At 37.2% G+C, this 25142-nt stretch overlaps 1 protein-coding gene across 3 annotated transcripts in view; it reads left to right on the top strand.

Annotated features, from left to right (window-relative positions):
• Positions 1 to 449: 449 nt before the first annotated feature.
• The window catches only part of GDE1 (glycerophosphodiester phosphodiesterase 1), a 116557-nt gene continuing 91864 nt past the window's right edge, over positions 450 to 25142 (top strand). For 2 of the 3 annotated variants that reach the window (XM_020965268.2, XM_020965269.2), the window contains exons 1-3: positions 450 to 880; positions 22821 to 22996; positions 24987 to 25092. In XM_020965268.2, the coding sequence (XP_020820927.1) occupies positions 467 to 880; positions 22821 to 22996; positions 24987 to 25092 (696 nt within the window). In that variant the 5' untranslated portion in view covers positions 450 to 466. The remainder of the gene's footprint in view (positions 881 to 22820; positions 22997 to 24986; positions 25093 to 25142) is intronic. The other variant, XM_020965267.2, reaches the window with a different exon arrangement.

Raw genomic sequence — 25142 nt, 5'->3', positions numbered from 1 at the left:
TTCCCATATGAAGTTTAAGTGCCTTATGGTATGTGTGATTGCACAATGTCCACTTCTTTAATCAGACCGTTTATAGAGTGCTTTAATGTTTGCAAAATGCTTTGCAAATGTAATTTCATTTGATCCTCACAGCAACTCTGAGAGGTAGGTGCTTTTATTATCATCCCTTTTTGCAGATGAGGAAAACTGACGCAGGGGCTAAGTAACTTGCACACACAAGCTATTTTGGTTTTTGAGGCCACATTTGAACTCCTGGGCCAGCGCCTTAGCCACTGCGCCACCTAGTGGCCCTCCTGCAGACTGTAGCAAAGGTTAAATAGAGACCGCAATCATCTGTAGAGTCAGATCGAAGTTCCTCTTGAACTCCAGCCTGCACACTGGGTCCCGTTGCTATAGCAGTGGCCCCGCCTTGAATGCCCCGGAGCGCCGGGGTGCTGATTGGTCGGCTGGGAGGCTACCTTTCCGGATGTGCCCGGGCCCGCCATTGTGCGCGCCGGTGCCCTCTGCGGGTGACGGCTCCGATCGTCTGGCTGTCCCGAGCCTCTCTCTCTTCTGGGAGCCCGGCGGGTCTGTCCCGGACGCTGCGGGTGCCGGCGCGGGCGCCGGCGCCGGCCCCAACATGTGGCTGTGGGAGGAGCAGGGGGGCCTACTGGCCTCCTTCTCCTTCCTGTTTGTTCTGCTGCTGATCCTGACCCGCAGCCCCTTCAACTCCTGCCTCTTCACCATCAGCTTCTACCTGCTGCTGCGCTTCTTCAGCTTCGAGCCGGTGCCCAGCCGCCGGGCCCTGCAGGTGCTCAGGCCCCGCGGCCGTATCTCTGCCATCGCCCACCGCGGTGGCGGCCACGATGCCCCTGAGAACACGCTGGCCGCGATTCGGGAGGTAGGGAAGGGGGAATCCCTCCCCCATTCCTCGGGATACCCCCTCCCCCATCCCAGGGTTTCCCCTCGCACCTTTCCAGCCCCGAAGAAATGGGCTTTCTCTGTCGCCCTTGCTGAACGTGTGAACCTCTCTGAACCTCAGTTTCTTCCTCTGTAAAATGGGAGGTGGGAGTGTGTGTGATAAGATAACCCCACCTGTGACGTTTAGGTATATTCATGTATGAGGAACGCTTTGCAAATTTTACTGTGCTATTTAAGATGCATTATTATTAAAGGCAGCTAGGTGACCCAGTGGATGAGAGCTGGACCTAAAAGACCAGAATTCAGAATTCAGATGTGGCCTCCATCACTTAGTAATTGCATAACTACAGTAGGCAAATCACTCAACCTTGATTTTCCCATATGTAAAATGAATACGAAAGCCTCACCTGTGAGGATCAAGTATGATCATATATAAGGAACAAAGAGTTTGCAAATCTTACAGTGCTATATCAGTGTACGTTATTGTTATTATTGTTAAAGGCAGCTAGGTGGCTCAGTCAATACGAGTGCTGGACCAGGAGTCAGGAACACCAGAGTTCAAAGATCCAATCTCATTTTCCACATTTGCGAAGTTGGGAGAGGCTGAGAGAAACCCTCTGTCTTCAGGGTAGCTGTGAGCATCAAGCATAATGCTTGGTAACACTTTGCAAATCTTACAATGCTATATAAATGTGAATTACTATTATTAAATGGTTAAAGGCGGCTGGGTGGCTCAGTGAATGAGCTTGCTGGACCTGGAGTCTGGAAGATCAGAGTTCAAATGAGGCCTCAATTACTTTCTAATTGCATAACTGGGGCAAATCTCTCGACCTCTGGCCACCTCAGTTTTCCCATTTGTAAAATGGGGGATGGTGGTGGTGGTGCTTATAGCCCCTGTTCCACAAGGTAGCTGTGAGCATCAAATATGATTATGTATATGTAGCATTTAAGGCAGCTAAGTTGCACAGTGGGTAGAGTGCTGGGCTTGGAGTCAGGAAGACTCATCTTTCAGAGTTCAAATCTGGGCTCAGGCACTTAGCTGTGTGAACTTGGTCAAATCACTTAATCCTGTTTCCTCATCTGTAAAATTATGGGAGAAGGAAATTGCCAACCACTCCAGTATCTTTGCCTAGAAAACCCCAAATGGGATCACAAAGAGTCATACAAGACCAAAACAGTATAGTGCTGTATAAATGTGCACCGTTATTTTGTTAAACTTATTTATTTTTAGTTTTCAACAATCACTCCTATAAGCTTTTGAGTTTTAAATTTTCTCCCTCTCCCTCCCCACCTCCCTCCCCAGGGTGGAATACAATCTGATACAGGGTATACATATACATTCCTATTAAACATATTTTCATGTTAGTCATGTTGTAAAGAAGAATTAGAACCAATAGGGGGAACCACAAGAAAGAAGAAACAAAACAAAACAGAAGGGGGGAAAAAGCAAATATTATGCTTCTATCCACATTCAAACTCCATAGTTCTTTCTCTGGATGTGGATAGCATTTTCCTTCATGAGACTTTTAGAGATGTCCTAGATCCTTGTGTTGCTGAGAAGAGCTAAGTCTATCAAAGTTAGTCATCACACAACATGGCTGTTACTGTGTACAGTGTTCTCTTGGTTCTGCTCACTTCACTCAGCATCACTCCATACAAGTCTTTCCAAGTTTTTCTGAATTCCGCCTGCTCATCATTTCTTATAGCACAATAGTATTCCATTATATTCATATACCACAACTTGTTCAGCCATTCCCCAACTGATGGGCATCCCCTCAATTTACAATTCTTGGCCACCACAAAAAGAGTTGCTATAAATATTTTTGTACATATGGGTCCTTTTCCCATTTTTATGATCTCTGGGATATAGCCCTAGAAGTGCTGTTGCTGGGTCAAAGGTTATGCACATTTTTATAGCCCTTTGGACATAGTTCCAAATTGCTCTCCAAAATGGTTGGATCAGTTCACAACTCCACCAATAATACATTAGTGTTCCAATTTTCCTACATCTTCTCCAACATTTATCATTTTCCTGTTTTGTCATGTTAGCCAGTCTGATAGGTGTGGTTTGCAATATTAGAGAATTGCATTAGAGAATCAATAGCGATTTAGAGCATTTTTTATATGACTATAGATAACTTTAATTTCTTCATCTGAAAGCTGCCTTGGGCCATTTATCAATTGGGGAATGACTTGTATTCTTACAGATCTGACTTAGTTCTCTACATATTTTAGAAATGAGGCCCTTATCAGAGATACTAGTTGTAAAAATTTCCCAGTTTTCTGCTTCCCTCCTTATCTTGGTTACATTGGCTTTGTGTAAAAACTTCAATTTAATGTAATCAAAATTATCCATTTTGCATTTCATAATGTTCTCTATCTCTTGTTTGGTCATAAATTCTGTTTTCCATAAATCTGACAGGTAAATGATTCCTTGCTCTCCCAGTTTACCTTGTGGTATCAGCCTTTATATCTAAATCCTTTACACATTTTGACTTTATTTTGGTATGTGGTGTAAGATTTTGGTCTATGCCTAGTTTCTGCCATACTATTTCCAGTTTTCCCAGCAGTTTTTGTCAAATAGTGAGTTCTTATCCCAGAAACTAGGGTCTTTGGGTTTATCAAATAGTAGATTACTATAGTCATTGACTGTTGTGTCTTGCATACCTAACCTATTCTACTGATCCACCACTTTATTTCTTAGCCAGTATCATAGGCTGTTATTAATGACCTATTTCCATCTCTCCACCAGGGATTCTTAACTTTTTTTGTGTGTCATGAATCCTTTTGGCAGTCTGTTCTGCCTCTGGAGCAAGGGGTGTGGGTGTGGGTGTGTATTTTTGATACCTTTTTTTTTGCTTTTTTTTTAGTGAGGCAGTTGGGGTTAAATGACTTGCCCAGGGTCACACAGGGTATGTATTTTTAATGTTTGTTAATGCATAAACTAAATAACACCTAGGAATGCAAAGGAAACCGATTATATTGAAATATTTATCAGTATATTAAAAAAAAAAGATTCAGGGACCCCAGGTTAAGAACCTCTGCTCTAGACAAATAGGCAGCATAACCTCTGTGGTGGTTCTCTGGCCATCTTAGTTCCACTTTTCCCCATAGGGAACTCCAGCGACCCTTCACACTATGAAATTTCATGATTTGACTCAAGGTATCGTAAGTGAAATGTATATAGATAGAGCATCAGACTTTGGCATTGAGGTGATCTAGTGGAGCTCTGCTAAACATTAGCAGTATGTCCTTGGGCAAATAATTACTTAAACATTCCAGGCCTCTGTTGTTTAATGTAGGCAGCTGGACTAGATCAGGGGTAGGGAACCTGTGGCCTTGAGGGCACATGTGACTCTCTAGGTCCTCAAATGTAGCCCTTTGACTGAATCCAAACTTCAAGAGCAAATCCCCTAAAAGGATTTCTTCTGTAAAACTTGGACTCCGTCAAAAGGCCTCACCCAAGCACCTAGAAGGCTGCTGTGGTTTTGAGGCAGCAGGTTCCCCACCCCTGGCCTAGATAATGGTTGACCTTTATATAGCTATTAAAGGTTTGAAAAACACTTTACAAATTTTATTTCACTTTATCCTCAAAACAAACCTTTGAGGGAGCTGTTATTATCCTGATTTTGCAGTTGAGGAAACTAAGATAGATAAAGATTAGTTGACTTTCCCAGGATCACATAGCTAGTGGGTGTGTGCCAGGATTTGAATTCAGGTCTCCCTGCATCTAGGTCCACCTATTCTACTACCTGGCTACTTACTTCTCTCCTATTCAGTTTGCTGTTATTTTCAGCTTTCTGTCTTCTTTCATGCCATGAGGTACATCAGTGATTTCAAGGGCTTCACTATGAGCCCAGTAAAAGTAAGTTTGAAGCCAGGAGACTGAGAAGAGCAGAAACTAAAAGGTGAAAGGAATACTTGAGTTAGTACATATTAGTGGTCATCAGCCAGGTTGGAACTCTTAACACTCTCCCTCCTCCTTCCCACTTTGCTTATATGCCAGAGATCTGAAGAGAGATTGAGTGTCTTCTTGTCTACAACTTCTTGTAGTTTTTATATGACTTCTTTATACATCTGATGAAATAGACAACAGTTTTCATCACAAACTACAATGATCTTAAAAGCATCAAAGAAAGTAAGGGAGAGAAAAATGATAGGACTTAATTTGCTTTATGATAAATGCAATCAACAAGTTTTATCTTCCAAATATTTAATGTAAACTCTCTAAAAGTATATGTAACACAATGCTAGATATAGAGTAGATATTTAGTAAACATTTGTTGATTGATTTTTGTAGTACAGATGTATGTGTGTGTGTATTGAAGTAGTAGTATATTTGAGGACTTTTCTAAGAAAGAAAATTGTTTTATGTATATGATAATTCATGTTTCAGAAAAGCCCAATATTTGCTCTTTCTTAGATTTTTTTTATTTTATTAATTTAATTTATTTAGTTTTAATTTTCATCATTCACTTCCACAAGATTTTGAGTTCCAAATTTTCTCCTTATCTTGCCCCTACCCCAACCCCAAGATGGCGTCTATTCTGAATACCCTTTCCCCTAATCTGCCCTACCTTCTGTCATCCCCCCCTTCTCTTATCCCTTTCCCCTTCTATTAGATTTCTATACCCCATTGCCTGTATATCTTATTTCCCAGTTGTATGTAAAAACAATTTTTAACATTTGTTTTTAAAACTTTGGGTTCCAAATTCTCTTCCTTTCTCCTGTCCCTACCCACCCTCATGTGTAGTCATGTAAAACACTTCCATAGTAGTCATGTTGTAAAAAACTAACTATATTTCCCTTCATCCTATCCCACGTCCTGTTTATTCTGTTCTCTGTTTTGACCCTGTCCCTCCTCAAAAGTGTTTGCTTCTGATTACCTACTCCCCTAATCTGCCCTCTATTCTGTCATCTCCCGATCTCTTATCTCTTTACCCCCTATTTTCCTGTAGGGTAAGATACCCAATTGAGTGTGTATGTTATTCCCTTCTTAAGCCAAATCTGATGAGAATAAGATTCACTCATTCCCTGTGACCTTCCCCCACTTCCCCTCCACTGTAAAAGCTTTTTCTGGTCTGTTTTATGTGTTTCACCCCATTCTACCTCTCCCTTTCTCCTTCTCCCAAGTATAATACTCTCTCACCCCTTTATTTTTTAGATATCACCCCTTCATCTTCAACTCACCCTGTGCCAGCTATCTATCTATATTTTTTTCCTCCAGTACCCTAATAGTGAAAAAGGTCTCATGAGTTACAAATATCATCTTTCCATGTAGAAATTTAAATAGTTCAACTTTAATAAGTCTCTTTTGATTTCTTTTTCCTGTTTACCTTTTCATGCTTCTCTTGAGTCTTGTATTTGAAAGTCAAATTTCTATTCAGCTTTGGTCTTTTCATCAAGGATACTTGAAAGTCCTCTATTTCACTGAATGTTCATTTTTTTCTTCTGAAGAATTATACTCAGTTTTGCTGGGTAGGTGATTCTTGGTTTTAATTCTAGCTCCTTTGATCTCTGGAATATTATGTTCCAAGCCATCCAGTCCCTTCATGTAGAAGCTGCCAAATCTTGTGTTATCCTGATTGTGTTTCCACAATACTTGAATTGGTTCTTTCTGGCTGCTTGCAATATTTTCTCCTTGACCTGGGAACTGTGGAATTTGGCTATAATATTCCTAGGAGTTTTCTTTTTGGGGTCTCTTTCAAGAGGTCTCTTTCAACTTCTATTTTACCCCCTAGTTCTAGAATATCAGGGCAGTTTTCCTTGATAATTTCTCTTTATTATTAATTTATTTATTTTGATTTAGCAGCAATCACTTCCATAAGCTTTTGAGTTTTAAATTCTTCTCGCCCTCCCTCTCTACCTCCCTCCCCAAGACGGCACGCAATCTGATATAGGCTATACATATACATTACTATTAAACATATTTTCACATTAGTTATGTTGTAAGAATCAGAACCAATAGTAGGAACCACCAGAAAGAGGAAACAAAACACAACAGAAGGAAAAAAATAGCAAATAGTATGCTTCGATCTGCATTCAAACTCCATAGCTATTTCTTTGGATGTGGCTAGCATTTTCCATCATGAGGCCTTTGGAGATGTCTTATATCCTTGTATTGCTGAGAAGGGTTAAGTCTATCAGTATTAGTACTTAACTAAGAGTAAGGTTCAAACAATGCTCCCTTCTTTCCCTCTGGTGTGATAGGTTTTTGTGTCTTTTCCTGTAATGTAATTTACCCTTGTCTGCCTCCTCCTTTCCTTTTCTCTAGGTATATTTTCTTAGTTAAATCAGGTTAATCCACTTACTTGGATTCATTTAACCAACTTGATTAGATTTTTTTTTTATCATTACATCAAAGTGAACTTATACCCACCCCCTTTACTCCTTCAACATGGTGTAATAACAATACAGTTCTCGAGGGTTACAAGTGTCATCTTCCCTTTTAGGGATGTAAACAGTTTGCTCTTATTAATACCATGTTTCTTTATGTCCCATTTACCTTTTTATGTCTCTCTTGAGTCTTGTATTTGAAGATCAAATTTTCTGTTGAGCTCTGGTCTTTTTATCAGGAAGGTTTGGAAGTCCCCTATTTCATTGAATATCCATCTCCTCCCCTGAAAGATCATGCTTATTTTCCCTAGGTTTTCTTAGATATTATTGAAAGCAATGTATTTTTCTATCTGCAGGAAATTAAGTTCTTTTTCTTAGGCAACAATATTTGATGCCATGTTGCTACAAGTAATCATTAGCACTTAAGCAGTTTGAGTGTTCCTCATAAGAAGAAATAATTGGCCTCTTGAAAAGCCATTTTGGAGTATATGGTCTAGTTTTGTTTTGTTTTTTAATGTTTGAGAATCAATGAAGTCTAGATACTTAAAAAAAAAACCTATGGGAGGAACACGGTCTCATCCCTAAAAGTCAGGAGGAGCGCATAGTTTATTCTCTTGTTTTCCTTTCCCCACCTGCTCTCCATTCCTGGTTTCTATTTACAGTAGGTTAAAATCCTCTGTTCTTTACCAGTTAGGGCCAGGAAAGACATCTAGGAGGAGAGACAATTTGAGAAAGATTATGAACAAAAAAGAGGAGGAGGCAAGTTGACAGAAGGGTGTATCACAGAGCAAGACATTATATTATAGACACCAATGTGAAATCATGCCTCCAACCCTGAGTCATTAAGGTATTTTTTGGTATATGTATAAATACAAGATCTAGAAGATAAAAAAATTTATCTCTTTAGAATAAGTTAGGTGTCATCAGTTATTTGAATTTTTTTCTTCTTTTTTCTTTTTAAAAATTATTTAGTTTTAGTTTTCAACATTTACTTCCACAAGATTTTGAGTTACAGGGGCAGCTAGATGGCACAGTGGATAGAGCACTGGCCCTGGATTGAGGAGAACCTGAGTTCAAATCCGGCCTCAGACACATAACACTTACTAGCTGTGTGACCCTGGGCAAGTCACTTAACCCCATTGACTAGCCAAAAAAAAAAGATTTTGAGTTCCAGATTCTCTCCCTTCCTCCCTCCCCATACACCCTCATTGAAAAAGCAAGCAACTCAATACAGGCTATACATGTAATGGTTATGTTGTGAAAGACTAACTGTATTTCCTTTCATCCCATCCTGCCCCCTGTTTATTCTCTTCTCTCCTTTGACCCTGTCCCTGCTCAAAAGTGTTTGCTTCTGATTACTCCCTCCCCCAATCTGCCCTCCCTTCTTTCACTCCCTCTCTCTTATCTATCCCCTTCCCCCCATTTTCCTAAGGGTAAGATAGATTTCCATACCCATTTGAGTGTGCATGTTATTCCCTCCTTTAGCCAAATCCAATAAGAGTAAGATTCACTCATTCCCCCTCAACTCCCGCCTCTTCCCTTCCACTGTAAAAGCTTTTCCTTGCTTCTTTTATGTGAGATAATTTACCCCATTCTACCTTTCCCTTTCTCCTTCTCCCAGTATAATCCTCTCTCACCCCTTAATTTTATTTTTTAGATATCATCCCTTCATATTCAACTCACCTTGTGCCCTCTGTCTATACATATTCCCTCCAACTACCCTAATAATGAGAAAGGTCTCATGAATTACAAATATCATCTTTCCATGTAGGAATGTAAACAGTTCAGCTTTAATAAGTCCCTTATGATTTCTCTTTCTTGTTTACCTTTTCATGCTTCTCTTGAGTCTTATGTTTGAAAGTCAGATTTTCTATTCAGCTCTGATCCTTTCATCAAGAATGCTTGAAAGTCATCTGTTTCATTGAATATCCATTTTTTCCCCTTTATACTCAGTTGTGCCAGATAGGTGATGCTTGATTTTAATCCTAGCTCCATTGACCTCGGGAATATCATATTTCCAAGCTCTCAGATCCTTTAATGTAGAAGCTGCTAATTTTTTTTTTACTTTTTTTGCTTTTTTTGGTGAGGTGATTGGGGTTAAGTGACTTGTCCAGGGTCAGACAGCTAGTAAGTTTCAAGTGTCTGAGGCTGGATGACACTAAGGCTAGAGCTCTTTCTACTATGCCACCTACCTGCCCCAGAAGCTGCTAAATCTTGTGTTATACTGATTGTGTTAACACTATACTAGAATTGTTTCTTTCTGGCGGCTTGCAATATTTTCTCCTTGACCTGGGAACTCTGGAATTTGGCTACAATATTCCTAGTTTTCCTTTGGGGATCTCTTTCAGGAGGTGATCGATGAGTTCTTTCCATTTCTGTTTTACTCTCTGGTTCAAGAATATCAAGATAGTTTTCCTTGATAATTTCTTGAAAGATGATGTATAGGCTCTTTTTTGATCATGGCTTTCAGGTAGTCAATAATTTTTAAATTCTCTCTCCTGGATCCGTTTTCCAGGTCAGTTGTTTTTCCAATAAGATATTTCACATTGTCTTCTATTTTTTCATTCTTTTGGTTTTGTTTTATAATTTCTTGATTTCTTATAGAGTCATTAGCTTCCATTTGCTCCATTCTAATTTTTAAGGAATTATTTTCTTCAGTGAACTTTTGCACCTCCTTTTCCATCTGACCAATTCTGCTTTTTAAGGCATTCTTCTCCTCATTGGCTTTTTGTACCTCCTTTGCCATTTGGGTTAGTCTATTTTTTAAGGTGTTATTATCTTCAGTATTTTGGGGGGGTTTCCTTTAGCAAGCTGTTGACTTTTTTTTTTATGGTTTTCTTGCATCACTCTCATTTCTGTTCCCAATTTTTCATTTACTTCTCTTACTTGCTTCTCAAAATCCTTTTTGAGCTCTTGAGACCAATTCAAAGTTTTCTTGGATCCTTTGGATGTAGGAGCTTTGATTTTGTTGTCTTCTTATGTTTATGTGTTTTAATATTCTTTGTCACCAAAGTAATATGCTATAGTCTATTGTATAGAGTTTTTTTTTCTGCTGTTTGCTAGTGTTCCCAGCCAATTACTTGGCTTTTTAACTCTTTGTTAAGGTAGGACTCTGCTTCCGGTGTGGAGGGTATACTGTCCCGAGCTCCAGGGGTTTTGTGCAGCTATTTTCAGAGATACTTCTAGGGATCTGTAAATTTTTAGTTCTTCTAAGGTGGTATAATCAAAGGAGAGACATTTACTCCTTTCCTGGTCTGTGCTTTTGTCTATGAGTGACCACAAGAACTTTTTTCTGCCTTGGAACTGTGAGGAGGATTTCCTGTCCACTGTCATCACAAGCTCTGCTATGCTAGCGCTTCTCCTCGTCCGAGAACTGTGTCCCAGATCCAAGCATGGGCAAAGCAAGAGAATCCTGCCTCAACATCAGCAAAGAGATCCCTGCAAATCCCCCTCTGATCAGTCACTTGATTCCCCCACAGTCTGTGGGCCAAGACCTCTTTAAGCAGCTGCTGCCACTGTGGCTGCTGCCACTGTGGCTGCTGCCCAGACGCTGTGCTAGGGCCAGAGCCGGACCACACTCCTCTCTCACCCAGGTCTGACAGACCTTTCCCACAGACTTTCTGAGTTGTCTTTGGCATTTATGGGTTGAGAAGTCTGGAAAACTCCATAGCTGCCCATGATTCAGTCCCCTGAAGCCTGCTCCAGGTTCACTGGGGCCCTGTCTTTGCTTGCGTGGCCCATGCTGAACTCTGCTACTCTCTCAGCCTGGTGCAACAGACCTTTACCTTCAACCATCCAGGTTGTCTTGGGCTGGAAATTTGTTTCACTCTATCTTTTTGTGGGTTCTGCTACTTTAGAATTTCTTTAGAATAATTTTTTACAGGTATTTGGAGGAGTTTGGGGGAAAGCTCAAACAAGTTACTACTTTCACTCTGCCATCTGGGATCTGCCCCCTATGACTTGAGTTTTTAAAAATAAATTTGAAGCAGATTTTAGTAGCTGGAGAAAATTCAACGCAGTTGTACTTAAGAATTTTCTCCAGCTACTAAAAACTGCTTTTTCCTTTGATTTTAGATAAATATCTGTTTAGTTACTAAAACCAAGTTCCTGGTCCTTTACCTTTCAGGAAAGCATTAGAAATGTTCACAAAGAGTGTGTGTGTGTGTGTGTCTGTGTGTCTGTGTGTCTGTGTTTGTGTGTTTATGTGAGTAGCTAAGAGTTGCCTTAAGTTAGTGCTTTTATTTAAAGCCTGCTGTATTCCTCCTTGAAGGAGTAATTTTTGGTGGGTGGGTATACCGATGGTTAATGAGTTGAAATTTCTACTTTTTCTTTTTTTTTAAGATCTTTAGAAATGTTTGAGCAACTACAACTTGAAAAGTACTAGATAATTCATTATTTAGAAAGACAGACAAAGTAGTTGAATAAAATGTATAAAATAGAAGGGGGATGAACAACCAAAAATCATCTCCAGAATTTTGGAAAATTAAAAAAGAAATGAAGCCGGGGCAAGCCTTCAATTTGTAGGAATCACCATTCTGATAACACTTTAATTGCTTTCAATTCAGTTCAGTGAGTATATTAAGTATTTCAGTGAGAAAGGGACTCTTGCAATGAAAAATACCCTCCAGGAGCTGCAGCATGCACTTTACAACACATAACAAATAAGTAAATACAACATCCTTTAAGGAAGGAGAGAAGCACTAACGATTAGGAGAATTAGGCAAGACCTCCAATAGAAAGTGGTACCTGCCTTGAGCTCATCTTGAAGGAAGTTAGGGATTCTAAAAGGTGGACCTGAGGAGTCAGTGCAGCCCTCCGAGGCAGGGGGCTGCAAGGCAGAGACAGAATGCTAGAATGTAGTGTATGTACTGTGGGGAGATCAGAAAGAAATCTGGAAAGATAGGCCAGAACTAGATTTTGAAAAGCTTTAAATGCCAAACAAGATAGTGTTTTGGTTTTTTTGGGGTTTTTTTTTGTTTTTTTTGCCCGCTAAAGGCAACAGCATTTTAAAGCAGGGAAGTAGCATTACCGCATGGTGGCTTCAAACTGTTATGTTAACTCCCATTCCCAAGCCTTGTTGTTGTTTAGCAACAAAGATGCAAAGTGTATTTTAAGTATTTTTCAGGGTTTTTAGTAGTAATAGCCACCTGAGTGCTATTTTTCCTTCATTTGAAGATTTATTGAGTGGTTACTATGTGTATAGATAGTACTGAACTAGTTTGTAGCTTTTGAAAATATGTTTTTTTCTGTGAAATCATAAGATGAAAAGAGTGCGTTATTAGTGGAAAAGCCCAAGATTTGAAGCCAGACTGTCTGACTTCAAATCAGAACTTTGTCACTAACTATCTATTCAGCCTCAGATATAGTTACATATTTCCTCTTCACTCCGAAATGAGGAGGTTGAGCTATGCTCTAGTAAGGTCTTTTCTTGCTCTGAATCCAAGGTCTTAAGGTAGATGTTATAGTATAACTGTTAATTGTATCAAACATTTTTTAAAAATTGCAACATGTATGGAAAATATTATTTAACTTTTTGAAAGACAGTGGGGGAGGAAGTTCCTTAAAAATACTAAATACAAATAATAAAATTGATAATGAAATATGAGTAGAATTTATTTGTGCATTTCTGTTTCTTTAACTCCGGGCTTCAGTGCAAGTAATTGTTAATTTCTGTTGGTCTTGTAAATTCGTGATGTTGAAACTTTGACTTTTCCCCTCTCAGTTATTTTTCTGTGTTATAGATAAATTAAGATGACCTTAATGAGGAAAAATGAGTAAAAGTACAATAGTACCTCATATTTCTAATACCAGATAATAAGGATGACATCTGTTCTGTGATGGGAAAGAGACACTATGTACGCAGGTGTTGATAAGTTATTGAGTCATAAAAGTGACTCAATAACTTTACAAAATGTACCTTTTAGGTTTAGGCTAAATGTGTTGTTGGGGTTTTTTTTTTAATTATAAATTTATTTATCTTTAGTTTTCAACATTCCCAAGGTCTGACAATTAGTTAAACAGCTCATTCCATTTGCACATCCAGGATGAGCCAGTTTTCTTTTGTTTACCTCATGACCTTTAACACCCAGGTGTTTCTAGGTGACAGTTTTTAATTTTGTTTGTTAGTTTTACTGAATATTAGTCAATAGTTTAAACATGGTAAAGCATAAAAATAAGAGCTAATTGTCTTGAGAAGCCTTCAGTATTATAATTTATCATAGGCTCATCCTGGATGTGCAATGGAATGAGCTAATTGTCAGACCTTGGGAATTAAGGAGAGCTACTACATTAAGCAAAGAGGATTGATAAACAGAACTGATATATAACACTTCTGAGTCATTAATGACAAACATAATTACCAGCCATTTTAAAAAGGGTAATCTGAGAAAATTTAAGTTCTATATACCACTTTTCTGTCTTACTAGTCATTTAGTCTATAATTATTCCTATCTACATTTCCTGCTTTTACCAAATTCACACTGACTAGAGATTCCCCATTTCTTCACATTTGTTCTTATTTTCTGTATGATAATTAATCTTTTAAAATTTAAAACTACATCTGACTAAACTATTAGCACTGTATTAGACATTTTCTCAGTCAGTTAATTTTCATGATGAAGACTTTTTTCTTTTAAAAAATAGGGTTTTTTGGTTGTTTTTTAAAAATTGCTAACCTCTTATTTTAAAAGTAAGGTTAGCTAATAAAACTTTAAAATGAATCTAAATCTTCTTTATCTGGAGGATATGCTACCACCCTGAAGAGCCTGATCTAATTTGAATGAATAAAATGTTCGTTAAACTTGAGAACTTGATAAAGAGTTGTCCTTTTAAGTAATGACTAAAAGCCTCAAATCAGTACTACTGTAGACTAAAATTTAGTATCTAGTTTTAATCTTTAACTAAAAGTTCTTGGCTTAACTCAACCAGCAGCTTCTTCCTACTCGAGAGACTATTGGGAAACAATTATTATTATCTCACAGGAGTTACCAGTCTGTTAGCCTTCTATGGTAATCTTTATGTTTGTATTTATAAGTAATGTATTATCTCCTTACCTCCACTAGTTCATATTATCATCAGCAAAATTTGAGGTTCTTTGTGTTCTAAATGGGAATATAAAGATAGATTTTATAGTTTTCAGCAGCAGCATCTTGGATGAGTCCATTTTCTTAGCAATTCGTTTAACATTACAACTTTCAAATCCCTCTCCTTTCCCCAATTATACACTATAATTGCTGGTACTTAGTATAAAGTACAAAGGTATAAGGATATAATGGTCTCTTTTGATGCCAACTAAGAAGTTACAGCATTTTGCACAACTGGATAGTAAGAAATTTGACTGTTTTTAAATAGATTTTTTCAAAGTGCTGAACATATTTTTTATTCAGGCCCAACAGGATCATAAAGATATGAGGTACAAGACAGAACAGAGGAGTACCCCTGTTCCCTGGAATTAAATCATAATGTACTGTAATTAACCCCACTACTTGTGGTTGAAGAGAACATTGTTTAATTGTGAAATTTGCTTTGTCGTGGAAGGTTACAAAAAGGACTTTTTAGATAGACATTTTCTTTGCTCAATATATTCTTGATTGAGAATCTACTGTCTTGAGGCAGTTGGGTATTGTGGCAAAGTTTCTAAGTACTGGAGTTAGGAAAGACCTGGGTTCAAATCCTACTAGTGGTGTTATTTTTTTTTTAAAAAGTAGCCTAATGACAACAGATGGTGACAACACCTGCAGTCTTCATCTCTTTTACCCTCAACTATGTCCTCTGTAAAATGAGGATAATAATACTTAATGCACTATCCAGTAGCTCATCGGGATTGTTTTGAGAAAAGCACTGTGTAAACCTTAAAGTGCTATATAATTAAATTGTTATCACTGCCTCCTGAGGTCACTTATTCTACTTTTGGACAGATCTAATTATTAGGGAATTCATCCTTACAGAAAACCTAAATTGCCATTCATCCAAAAAGTTCTGCCCTATGGTGTCGCCCGCAACCAGATAGTACACCTAATGGAGAGGCATGAAATAAGACATGAAGTGGGACCAGGCGGAGCAGAAAACTGACTTAGTTTATTTTTCTGAGGGTACAGGATATATATAGAAAATCCATCCTAACTTCAGAGAGTCCTCCTTGTGAGACACTCCTGAAACATCTGCTAAGGATGTGATAACATACATTTCCTCCTTATCAGAGTTCCTAGATAGAGTTGTAAATTCCAAAGCTTTTTTTCTGGCGCCTGTGTAGAGGGAGTGAATATGTAAATCTAAGGTTCAAAGAGTGAGAAGGAATGTCTCAGGAACCTCCTAACAGGGAGAGATTGGAGAGCCAAGCCTGGGCGGAGATCAAACTCTGCCCTGGATCTTAAACCCATATCAGACTCTTAAGATTGGCCCTCAACAAGCTAGCTCCTCCCTTTACGAATTAGCAAGCAGCTTGAGGTGGTGAACATCGGTTCCCAACACTGTGATCCTTCATTTAATTAAGGTAACAATACAGAGGATAATAACACTGCCCAAGAAAATACATGAAGTAACTGGGCAGGTAAATTCTTAAATGTATTGATAGCACTTAATTTCTCTAAGATCTCTTCAGCCAGATTTTTTGGGTTGGCCCCCAGGGAATGACTGTCTGCAATCTCTTGGGTGGTATTTAGAATTGTGCCAGGCCCCCAGTAGGCAGGCACTTGTCTTGTCTCATGAGATATTAGGATCTGAAGTATCATAGGGCAGCAGGATAATGTAAATATGTGAATATCTGTAATCACATTGCAATAGCAACCTTGTTTTCAAGGGTTCTAACTTATCTGTTAAATATAATACTGATTGTTCTAATAAATTGACTCTATACAATGTATCAATAGCTTCTTGTGCATTAGGTACTAAACATTTTTTGCTAAGTCACATACAAATTATGCAGTTTAGATTTCAGATTGTAGCATAATAGATGAAGCAGCAGTAGATACAATAAAAGAAGCAACAATGATTAAATCAATAATAAGGAGACAAATAAATTGTTTTGATTGACTTAAGGAGGAAGTAATAATTTGAAGAACGTGTTCACCAGAATTCTGAAACTAGTCATGTAAAACGTTGTTAGGGAAAATAGCAAATGATGATTGTTCTACCAAAAATACAATATAGTCATTATTATCAATACATTGTTTGAGAGTACAATTGACACAAGTAACATACTATTCAAAAGTAATATTAGACTGAATGAAAGTTACATATCCATGAGACAAACTGGTATTAAAAACTGATGTAACAAGGAAAAAACAGGATTCAATATTGTTGCTAAATTTTGAAAAACATATAGGTGTCCTGGATGCTAGAGATCTGAAGGCAATTGTAATCTTAACTTTATCCTGGAGATAGGGATCTTCTTGTCTTCCGAATATACAGGTGTTATTAGTGTATGTATAGTCCCAATTTGTCCATATATGTGAGAGGTTGCATCCAGGGTGGAAAAGGAAAAATAAGTCCAGTGCTGAGCACTCTGTACATTACACACTTGAGCAGAAAGTAAAGCTACTATTACTAAAAATACAAGTTCAGGAGTCTTTTATCACTCGATGAGAGGGAGCTTTCACTGGACCCCATGTGGGAAGGCAACCTGTCACTGGAGATTGGCTCCTTCTTCACTTTCCCCGAATTGTCATACTCTGTATTCAAGCTGAGTTGTTATAGACGCTCTGACATCTTTCTCCGTTATCTGGACAGGTTTATCAAAGTTTTCTGAAAATATATGAGCACACCCTCATCCCCTTGTTAGTAATGGATCCAGTAATGGATCTGGGCCTCTGGATGTTTTTAGGCTGGAGTGTACTCATCTTTGTTAATATTTAGAAAATTAATAGCCAATTATAAAAATTAATAGCCAATTGTCAAAAATTAACCAATTATCTATAAGGGGTAGTAGCCCAGATTCCCCCCCCTTTTTTTTGAAAAGAATAATTGTAATATCTTTGCTTTTAATAATATAAAATGTTTTTGATCAGAGAAATGTTATAAAAAGCATAAAAGGAAGAAAATGTTTTGCTAATGGAAGCTCAGGAACATTATCTGTTTTGATTCGTTTAAGTACACTCAAAACTGTGAAGGCTTGTAAAATGCGATTGATCACATATTTAATTGTACCACTTGTTTGTAAAGTGGCAAAAATGAAAGAAAAAAGTATCCATTATAACATAAGTATAAGAAAGCTTTTCAAAAGAAGGCATATAGGTTACATCCAGTTGTCAAATATGTTGGGGAGAAAAGCCTCTTGATACATTTGAAACAGACTGTTAATTAAAAAATAATCATTCTTTATACTATGTTTCTAATACTGTAGGAGTTTATTCAAAAATAGCCACAAAATGTTTTCTTCTCTACAGTTAAGGTTGTTGTATTGGCAGAATATAGTTAATAAAAGGCTCAATAAAAGCTTAATAAAAGGCAAGTGGCAGCATTGTAGTTAAGAATCAGTAATGGCATTGCTTTCAGTATATAATTGTGTATTAGTAATATATTTTAACTTTGCAGTCTCTATATCTTCAGAGACATGTTATCAGAAACAACATTAATAAGCTCATAATATCTTGCTATACCTGTACTTAACCCATCGATGAATGTCATGGGTGCTGACGGAAGGGGGTTAAATCTAACAATCTTTTTGAAATACCTATGAATAATTAGTAAAAAAGGTTAATATCTTAAGAAATGGTAAGTAATTATCAATATCAATATGACCAGAAAAAATAGTAATAGCAATTTGCCAATTCTTTAAGAGGAAACAAGAGTGTCTATTTGCCTTTTATTATAAGGTTAATTAATAACAGAAAGTAAATTTCCTGTAAGTTAAAAATTGTAGGGGACACTGGAGTACTAAGAATAGCACCTGGTACCTCTTCATTTAAAAAAATATGGGTGAGTTGAGCTTCAGGAATTTTTCTGTTTGACTAAATAAAGCTCCTTTTTTGCTTCAGGAGTTAATGTCCTAGGGGAATTTAGATTAGGATCTCCTCTAAATGTAAAAAAGAAATTAGCCAGTTGTTCTGTAGTAATTTGGAATGATGGTCAAAACTAATTAGTATCCTCTAAAAGTTTTTGAAAATTCATTAAGTGCTTCACTGTTGTTTCGGTGACAATATGACCTAGGTAGGAAAATGGAGATTTTTCTTAAACTTTTTCTTGGGCTATAATAAGCCCATATTCTTGTAAAGCTAATTGAGGCTGAGGAAATAAATGTGTGAGTTTTCAGTGGAACAGCTACAAAGTATGTCACTATATAGTGTATTATTTTTGCATTGAGAAATTTTTTCCTAATTGGTTGTATAGCTTTATTAACAAAATTTTGACACATTGTAGGGCTGTTTTTCATGCCTTGAGGAAGGACTTTCTATTGAAACCTGGTTGCAGGGTGTTCTGCATTAACACTGGGTATTGTAAAAGCAAAACAACATTTGTCAGCTTCTTGCAGTGGAATAGTAAAAAAGCAGTCTTTTAAATCAATAACTATCAAAGGCTAGGAAACAGAATTCATAATGGGTGAAGGGAGACTTCATTAATAGCTCAGAGGTCATGAAGCATCCTCTATTTCACTGACTTCATTTTAATAACAAAAACAGGTGAATTCCAAGGATTTGTAAAGAATTCTGTATGTCCTTTTAAAAGTCTTGCTCAACTAATTGCTTTACTGTAAAAAGCTTCCTTTTTGTCAAAAGCCACTGTTTCACCCAAACTAACTAACAGCTCCCCTTAGATGTAAAATATCTTGCCCCCACAAATTAAAGGGAATTAATTGAGTTTCAGCTATCTATTATTCTACTTAGTTTAAATTCATCTTAAAATAATTGATTAGTGGTGATCTACTAGGCAGGCCAAAGTTAATTAATATCTTTAAAAGTTTTTAAAGAATCTCGCCTGTTAAGAATTGGAAATTGAGAGGATGCCCATCAATTGGGGAATGGCTGAGCAAGTTGTGGTATATGAATGTAATAGAATACTATTGTGCTATAAGAAATGATGAACAGGCTGACTTCAGAAAAACCTGGAAAGACTTATGTGGTCTGATGCTGAAGTGAGCAGAACCAAGAGGACTTTGTACAGAATAATAGCCATATTATGCAATGACTAAGATTGTTAAACTGAACCCTTCTCAGCATTACAAGTATCTAAGACATCTCCAGAGGCCTCGGGATGGAAAATGCTGTCCACATCCAAAGAAAGAACTGTGGAAGTCGAATTGCTCTCACTTATTTTTACCTTAAGTTGAATTTTGTTTCATCTTTCTGATGGTTCCTCCTATTGGTTTTAATTTTTACTTACAACTTCACTAATGTGAAAATATGTTTAATGGGTATGTAAATGTAAAGCCTATGTCAGATTGTGCACTGTCTTGGGGAGGGTGGGGGGGGGAGAAAAAGGGAGAAAAAATTTTCAACTCAAAAGCATATGGAAAAAAAATTTTTAAAAATAAAATTAAATTAAATTAAATTTAAAAAAAAGAAGAATCTTGCCTGTTTTGTAATAGTTTGGGGGTCTAATTGTAGACTGTGAAACAATATGTCTAAAATAAGCAAAGGGTGGTTTCTTTTGTGCCTTAGCCAGGAGTAATTATAAATCTTTGAGACTAAAGAGCTTAGCTCACACATTAATAAGGAAAGTTCGCTAAGTTTATCATCCATATAGTAAATTATTTTTGTCTGAGAATATTTTTGCCCAACAGGTTTAATAGTGTTATGAACAAAATTTTTGCACATGGTGGAAAGCATTCCTTAATAGGAAAACTTCAAATACTAATTTAATAGAGATGACTATACCTAAATTAAAACTCAAAACAAAATTAGTTGTAGTCCTAAAAGTCTTTTACCTTAAGCAGTAAGTTTCACTAATAATCATGGCTTAAAGCCAGATATAGTTAATTTTACTCTCATGGAGTTGTAATAAGTAACAAAGATTTACCATGAGTCACATACATAAGAGATTTCACTTAACATCTTTCTATCTCAAATTTAAACTTTTTCTGGTAAAAAAAAGCCAAGTATTAGAAATCATTTCATATAGTTGCAGCTTCTCAGCAAGCTAAATTAATTGTTTAGGAACTACATAATCTTAACAAGTTCTCTCTCTCTTTTTTATTTTTATTTGTTTGTTTATTTATTTCCAGGGCAGATAACCTTGCCCACAACAGATAATTTCCAGGAGCCCTGACAAATTTACAAAGTAGAGGGAATTGCCTTGTGCCCCTCCTTTTCACTCATAAGTAATTAAAAATTCTAGGTTTTAACATTAAAACAGTAACTTCAAATAGCTTAATTAACAATCTGGTAATTTTCATAAGTGATAGTCAAATTGTTTTAACTATAAGCTGTTCTTTAATTACAGGTAAAGTTGGAAATACCTGACTTTTCTAATTGACAGTTAGAAAACATTACAAAGCAAGATTAACCGGACTTGGTGAAATAATTTAGCTGGCTTTTACACAGCTTTCCCACTATCTTTCAGTCTTTTTAAATTCACATTTTAATAACATCTTAAATTATTGAAAATTGTTTGAGATAACACAAAACAATACAAAAGTTTACCAATTTGTAATGATACTAGATTTTTAAAATTTGAAACAAGCATATTGCTAATGTGAATGAACCAAATTATCTTTAGATTGTGTTCCAATACTTAAAAACTTTTCTTTTTGAATTGAAGAGGAAAACTCCTCATCTTCTCCTTTTTTCTCCCCCACCCCAACCCGGCCAGAGTTGGAATTCAAGAGAAAGGAAGAGAATATTTTTCAACATAATCTTTCAATCTTACACCCAAAGCTTTGGCCAGGGCTTTAGAATGCAAAAAAAGAAAGAGAATTTTTTCATAACAATTCTCAAAAAGTTTCAAAACCTTTTTACTTTCAAAACCCCTAATCACACTGTGCAAATAAATTATACCTTCCTTAAGCTTGCTATACATACTGCTCTCTCCTACATGCTTAAACTTATTTACCTAGCTAATTTTAAGTTGGTGGGCACTTCTTCCCCTCTGCTTTCTGCCCTTTGTATCTCCTTTTCTAACACACCCTTGCATTTAAATTTTCTCCCAGGCAGTTGTTTAACTGAAGGTAAATGTACATCTTTCTGTTACTCATCTCTCTGTTGTTTAACAGAATGCACATTTTCCCCGTCCTCTTCAACTATGCTCAACTGTTCCTCAAAGGCCTTATGCATTTCTTCTTCCTCGTCTGTTCCTGCCCCCTTATCTGCCCAATCACTTTCTTTGCTACTAGTAGTTGCTTGCCTACAATCTCCCATTTCTCTAAATCAATTGTTCCTTCTTGTGGAAACCATGGGCAGCATTTTTCTACACTTTCTAAAAATTCCTGTAGCTGACTGTTTGGAATAACTAAACCTCTTTCTTTCACTATTTTCTTTAGTAATCTTAGGTAATAATCTCTATCTCTTTTTCCACTTTGTACCTGACCCATACTTTTGATCTTAAGGGTGCCTCTTAAGATCAAAAGTATGTATGTGGGCCTTTCCAAAGCGACACTATTTCTTATGCTCTAAGTACCCAGCCTGTTTCTAAACTTTCTAATCAATTTCTTGTAATTTATAATCTCCCACGTAAGCCTGGTGATTTTTTTTCCCCCTCTTAGTCCTAATATTTCTAAGGGGAAACCTGTAATGACCCTCGTTCCCTTTACCTTAGTACCGCAGCGTCCAGCCACTTAAGGACCTTGTTTCCTGGCGTATTAGCCAGCAAGGGTTTCTTTTCCTCCGGAGCGTTCAAGGGAACCGTCCTCTCTCTGACTCTTCGTCACTGTTCGACACGCCATTTGTCTCCAGCAACCAGATAGTATACCAAACGGAGAGGCGTGAAATAAGACATGAAATGGGGCCAGGCGGAGCAGAAAACTAACTCAGTTTATTTTTCTGAGGGTACAGGGTATATAGAGAAAATCCATCCTAACTTCAAAGACTGCTGCTCTGCCCTGGATCTTAAACCCATATTAGACTCTTAAGATCGGCCCTCAACACTACGGGATCAAACAAAAAAGGCCTGACCCTTCCTCTAAATAACGTGTTTTCAAATATTTTAAGACCACCATTTCACATCTAAGTTTTCTTTACTAGGCTAAATATCCACAGTCCTTGAAACAGAATTTGTACAGCAGGGTCATGACATCAGGTCCTTTCACGTCCTTAGGGTCAACCCTCCGGCTTGTCAAACTGTTTCTAAAATGTAGAGCCAAGAAATGAACCCAGTACTACCTGCAACTGTTGTTGGACCAAATCCTGGACCATTCTGCTCCAGGCCATATACTGTGGTCACCTACATTGGCAGTGCCTCACCCATTCTTACCTCTCCCTGACCAAATATTAATGTGTTGTTGCCCTGTGTCCTATTCCCTCTTCCTCATGGGACTGCTAGTTAATCTGATTAATGTTTTTAAATGGATTAGATTCCATGACAGAGGTATCCCTTGAATTCCCTCCCTACAAATACCTACTATGTGTGGGCTCAGCCCTGTTAATCTAGTTTAGTGATTGGACTGAAAAATAACAATTATGGCCATCTGACATTAATAATGTTAATGTTTTGTTAAGGCAGCTAAGAATGGAGCAACAGGTGTGGAGCTGGACATTGAATTTACCGCAGATAGTGTTCCTATCCTAATGCATGATGAGACAGTAGATAGGACTACTGATGGAACAGGACGTTTGAGTGACTTGACATTTGCTGATGTTAGGAAGCTTAATCCAGCAGCAAACCACAGATTGAAGTAAGTACTTTTTAAAACACTCTTAAATTAAATTATCCATATTTTTCAGGCAAAGAATGGCATCTGGGATATTTGCACAGACCAGATCAATGCTGGCATAGTAGCCAGGCATACATAGTTAGGAATATTGCTTCACACATGGTTTTCATATATGCTCTTATTTTTTTCCAAAAACATGATTTTTTAGCATTTACATTTATTGCTGGTGTTTAGTATGCATTGTAAGATCTTTACATTCTTTTCTATTTCACTTGCACTAAGCCAACAATTTTTTTTTAAATTTACGGACGTTATTTTTATCTCCTCGGTAATTACTTTGAATTACTTTGCACTGTTCCCAAATTAACATTATTATATTCCTTCTTCTCAATTCTTCAAATAATAAAATATAGTTAAAATATTTCTGAAACATCACCCATTCTTCTTAACTTATCTTCACTGGCAAATTTAATAAGCATATTTCATCAATAATTTAATCATTCAAGTTAAAATTTATGAAAGTACCAAACAAGCCCAATGCCTTGAGCCAAGTCTTGCTGTGTTGTTTCTTGTGTTTGCACAGGAATACCCTGAACACATATTCCTAGCATACATAGAGCCCATTAACCAAGTTGTGGATATCCATCTATACTCTGTGTTGTGTTTTTGTTTTGTTTTGTTTTGGAGACAATGGGGATTAAGTGACTTGCCCCGGGGACATACCACTAGCTAGTAAGTGTCTGAGGCCAGATTTGAACTCAGGTCCTCCTGACTCCAGGGCTGGTGCTCTATCCACTGCACCACCTAGTTGGCCCAATCCATCTGTACTCTAAAATGAATATGACCTTATTTTCCCAGAACAATTAGAATGAATGTACAAAAAAGAATTTTAATGAGAATAGAAAGTACAATTCTTACACTGGCTATTTATGTTCACTCTTCTGACCACTCCTGCTTACTCTAGTCAACTATATCATTGCTTTGTTATGAGTATATAAAGGGCTGGGGAACCCCTAAGCGGTGAGGTGTTGTTTAATGTATTGGAAAAACTTTTTTTCCCCTCTTAACTAAGAGAAGATGATAGCGGTTGGCCTTCATTTTCTTTATTAGTCCATCTTTGAAAGAAGTATTGTTGGCCTTTCTACACTGAAATCTTATACATCATGGTGTTTCAGAAGTGAGGTTTTGTTCCCAAATGCTGCAACCATAGAGCATATAGCCTGGAAGGTCTTAACTAGCTCAAAAGACTTTGGTGTGCAGGCCTTATTTCTTTCATCTGATGAATAGACTAGCTAATTCTGGAGAGGCTTATCATCAAGTTGGCTGCAGTGATATCACAGTAATTCTTAAAGACTCTCCACTAAAGGGGGCAGCTAGGCGGCACAGTGGATAGAGCACCGGCCCTGAAGTCAGGAGGACCTGAGTTCAAATGCGGCCTCAGACCAAACACACTTGACACTTACTAGCTGTGTGACCCTGGGCAAGTCACTTAACCCCAATTGCCTAAAAAAAAAAAAAGACTCTCCACTAAATACAGAGGGGTTGCAAAAGTGCATTTGACAAAGTGAGTACCCATGTAATAAAATGATACATTATTAAAGACTTGAAAAGTTGGAGCTATTCTTGAATGGTTGAAAGCTGCCTCTCATACTTTCTGAAGTTACTTATCTCCTGCTTATTGAGACATTGGGTCAGAAACCAGAGCCTTAGAATTCTTTGAAATAACTTATATATATATTTTTTTGTAGACTTACTAAACAGACTTACAAAGCTAGAGTTATATTACAAATATTAACTTAGTTACACTCTAAGACACTAAACTCTATAATTGTAATTTGGTTCATATTGCTTTAAAATTCTTTTTAATTGGACGTGGATGAGCAGAATAAATGAGGATTGATACTGTTTCCTTGTACTGCAAGATTAACTTGCAAGAAAGAGAAAGTCTGTTCAAATGAACTTTTGTTTTTCTCTTCATTTCCTGTGATCTTATTTTCCTTCCATTTTATAGGAATAATTTCCCTGGTGAAAAAATACCTACTCTGAAGGAAGCCATTGTGGAATGTCTAGATCATAACCTCACAATCTACTTTGATGTCAAGAGCCATGCAACTATGGTACAGTTTTATGCTGTGGACCTCTACTTTAAAAAAAATCCTATTTAGCC

The sequence above is a fragment of the Phascolarctos cinereus genome, unplaced genomic scaffold, assembly GCF_003287225.1.
Source record: "Phascolarctos cinereus isolate Bilbo 61053 unplaced genomic scaffold, phaCin_HiC Scaffold_4;HRSCAF=312, whole genome shotgun sequence".
Classification (NCBI taxonomy): Eukaryota; Metazoa; Chordata; class Mammalia; order Diprotodontia; family Phascolarctidae; genus Phascolarctos; species Phascolarctos cinereus.
Note: the sequence above shows the minus strand (reverse complement) of the source record. Positions and strands in the feature narration are given on the sequence as shown.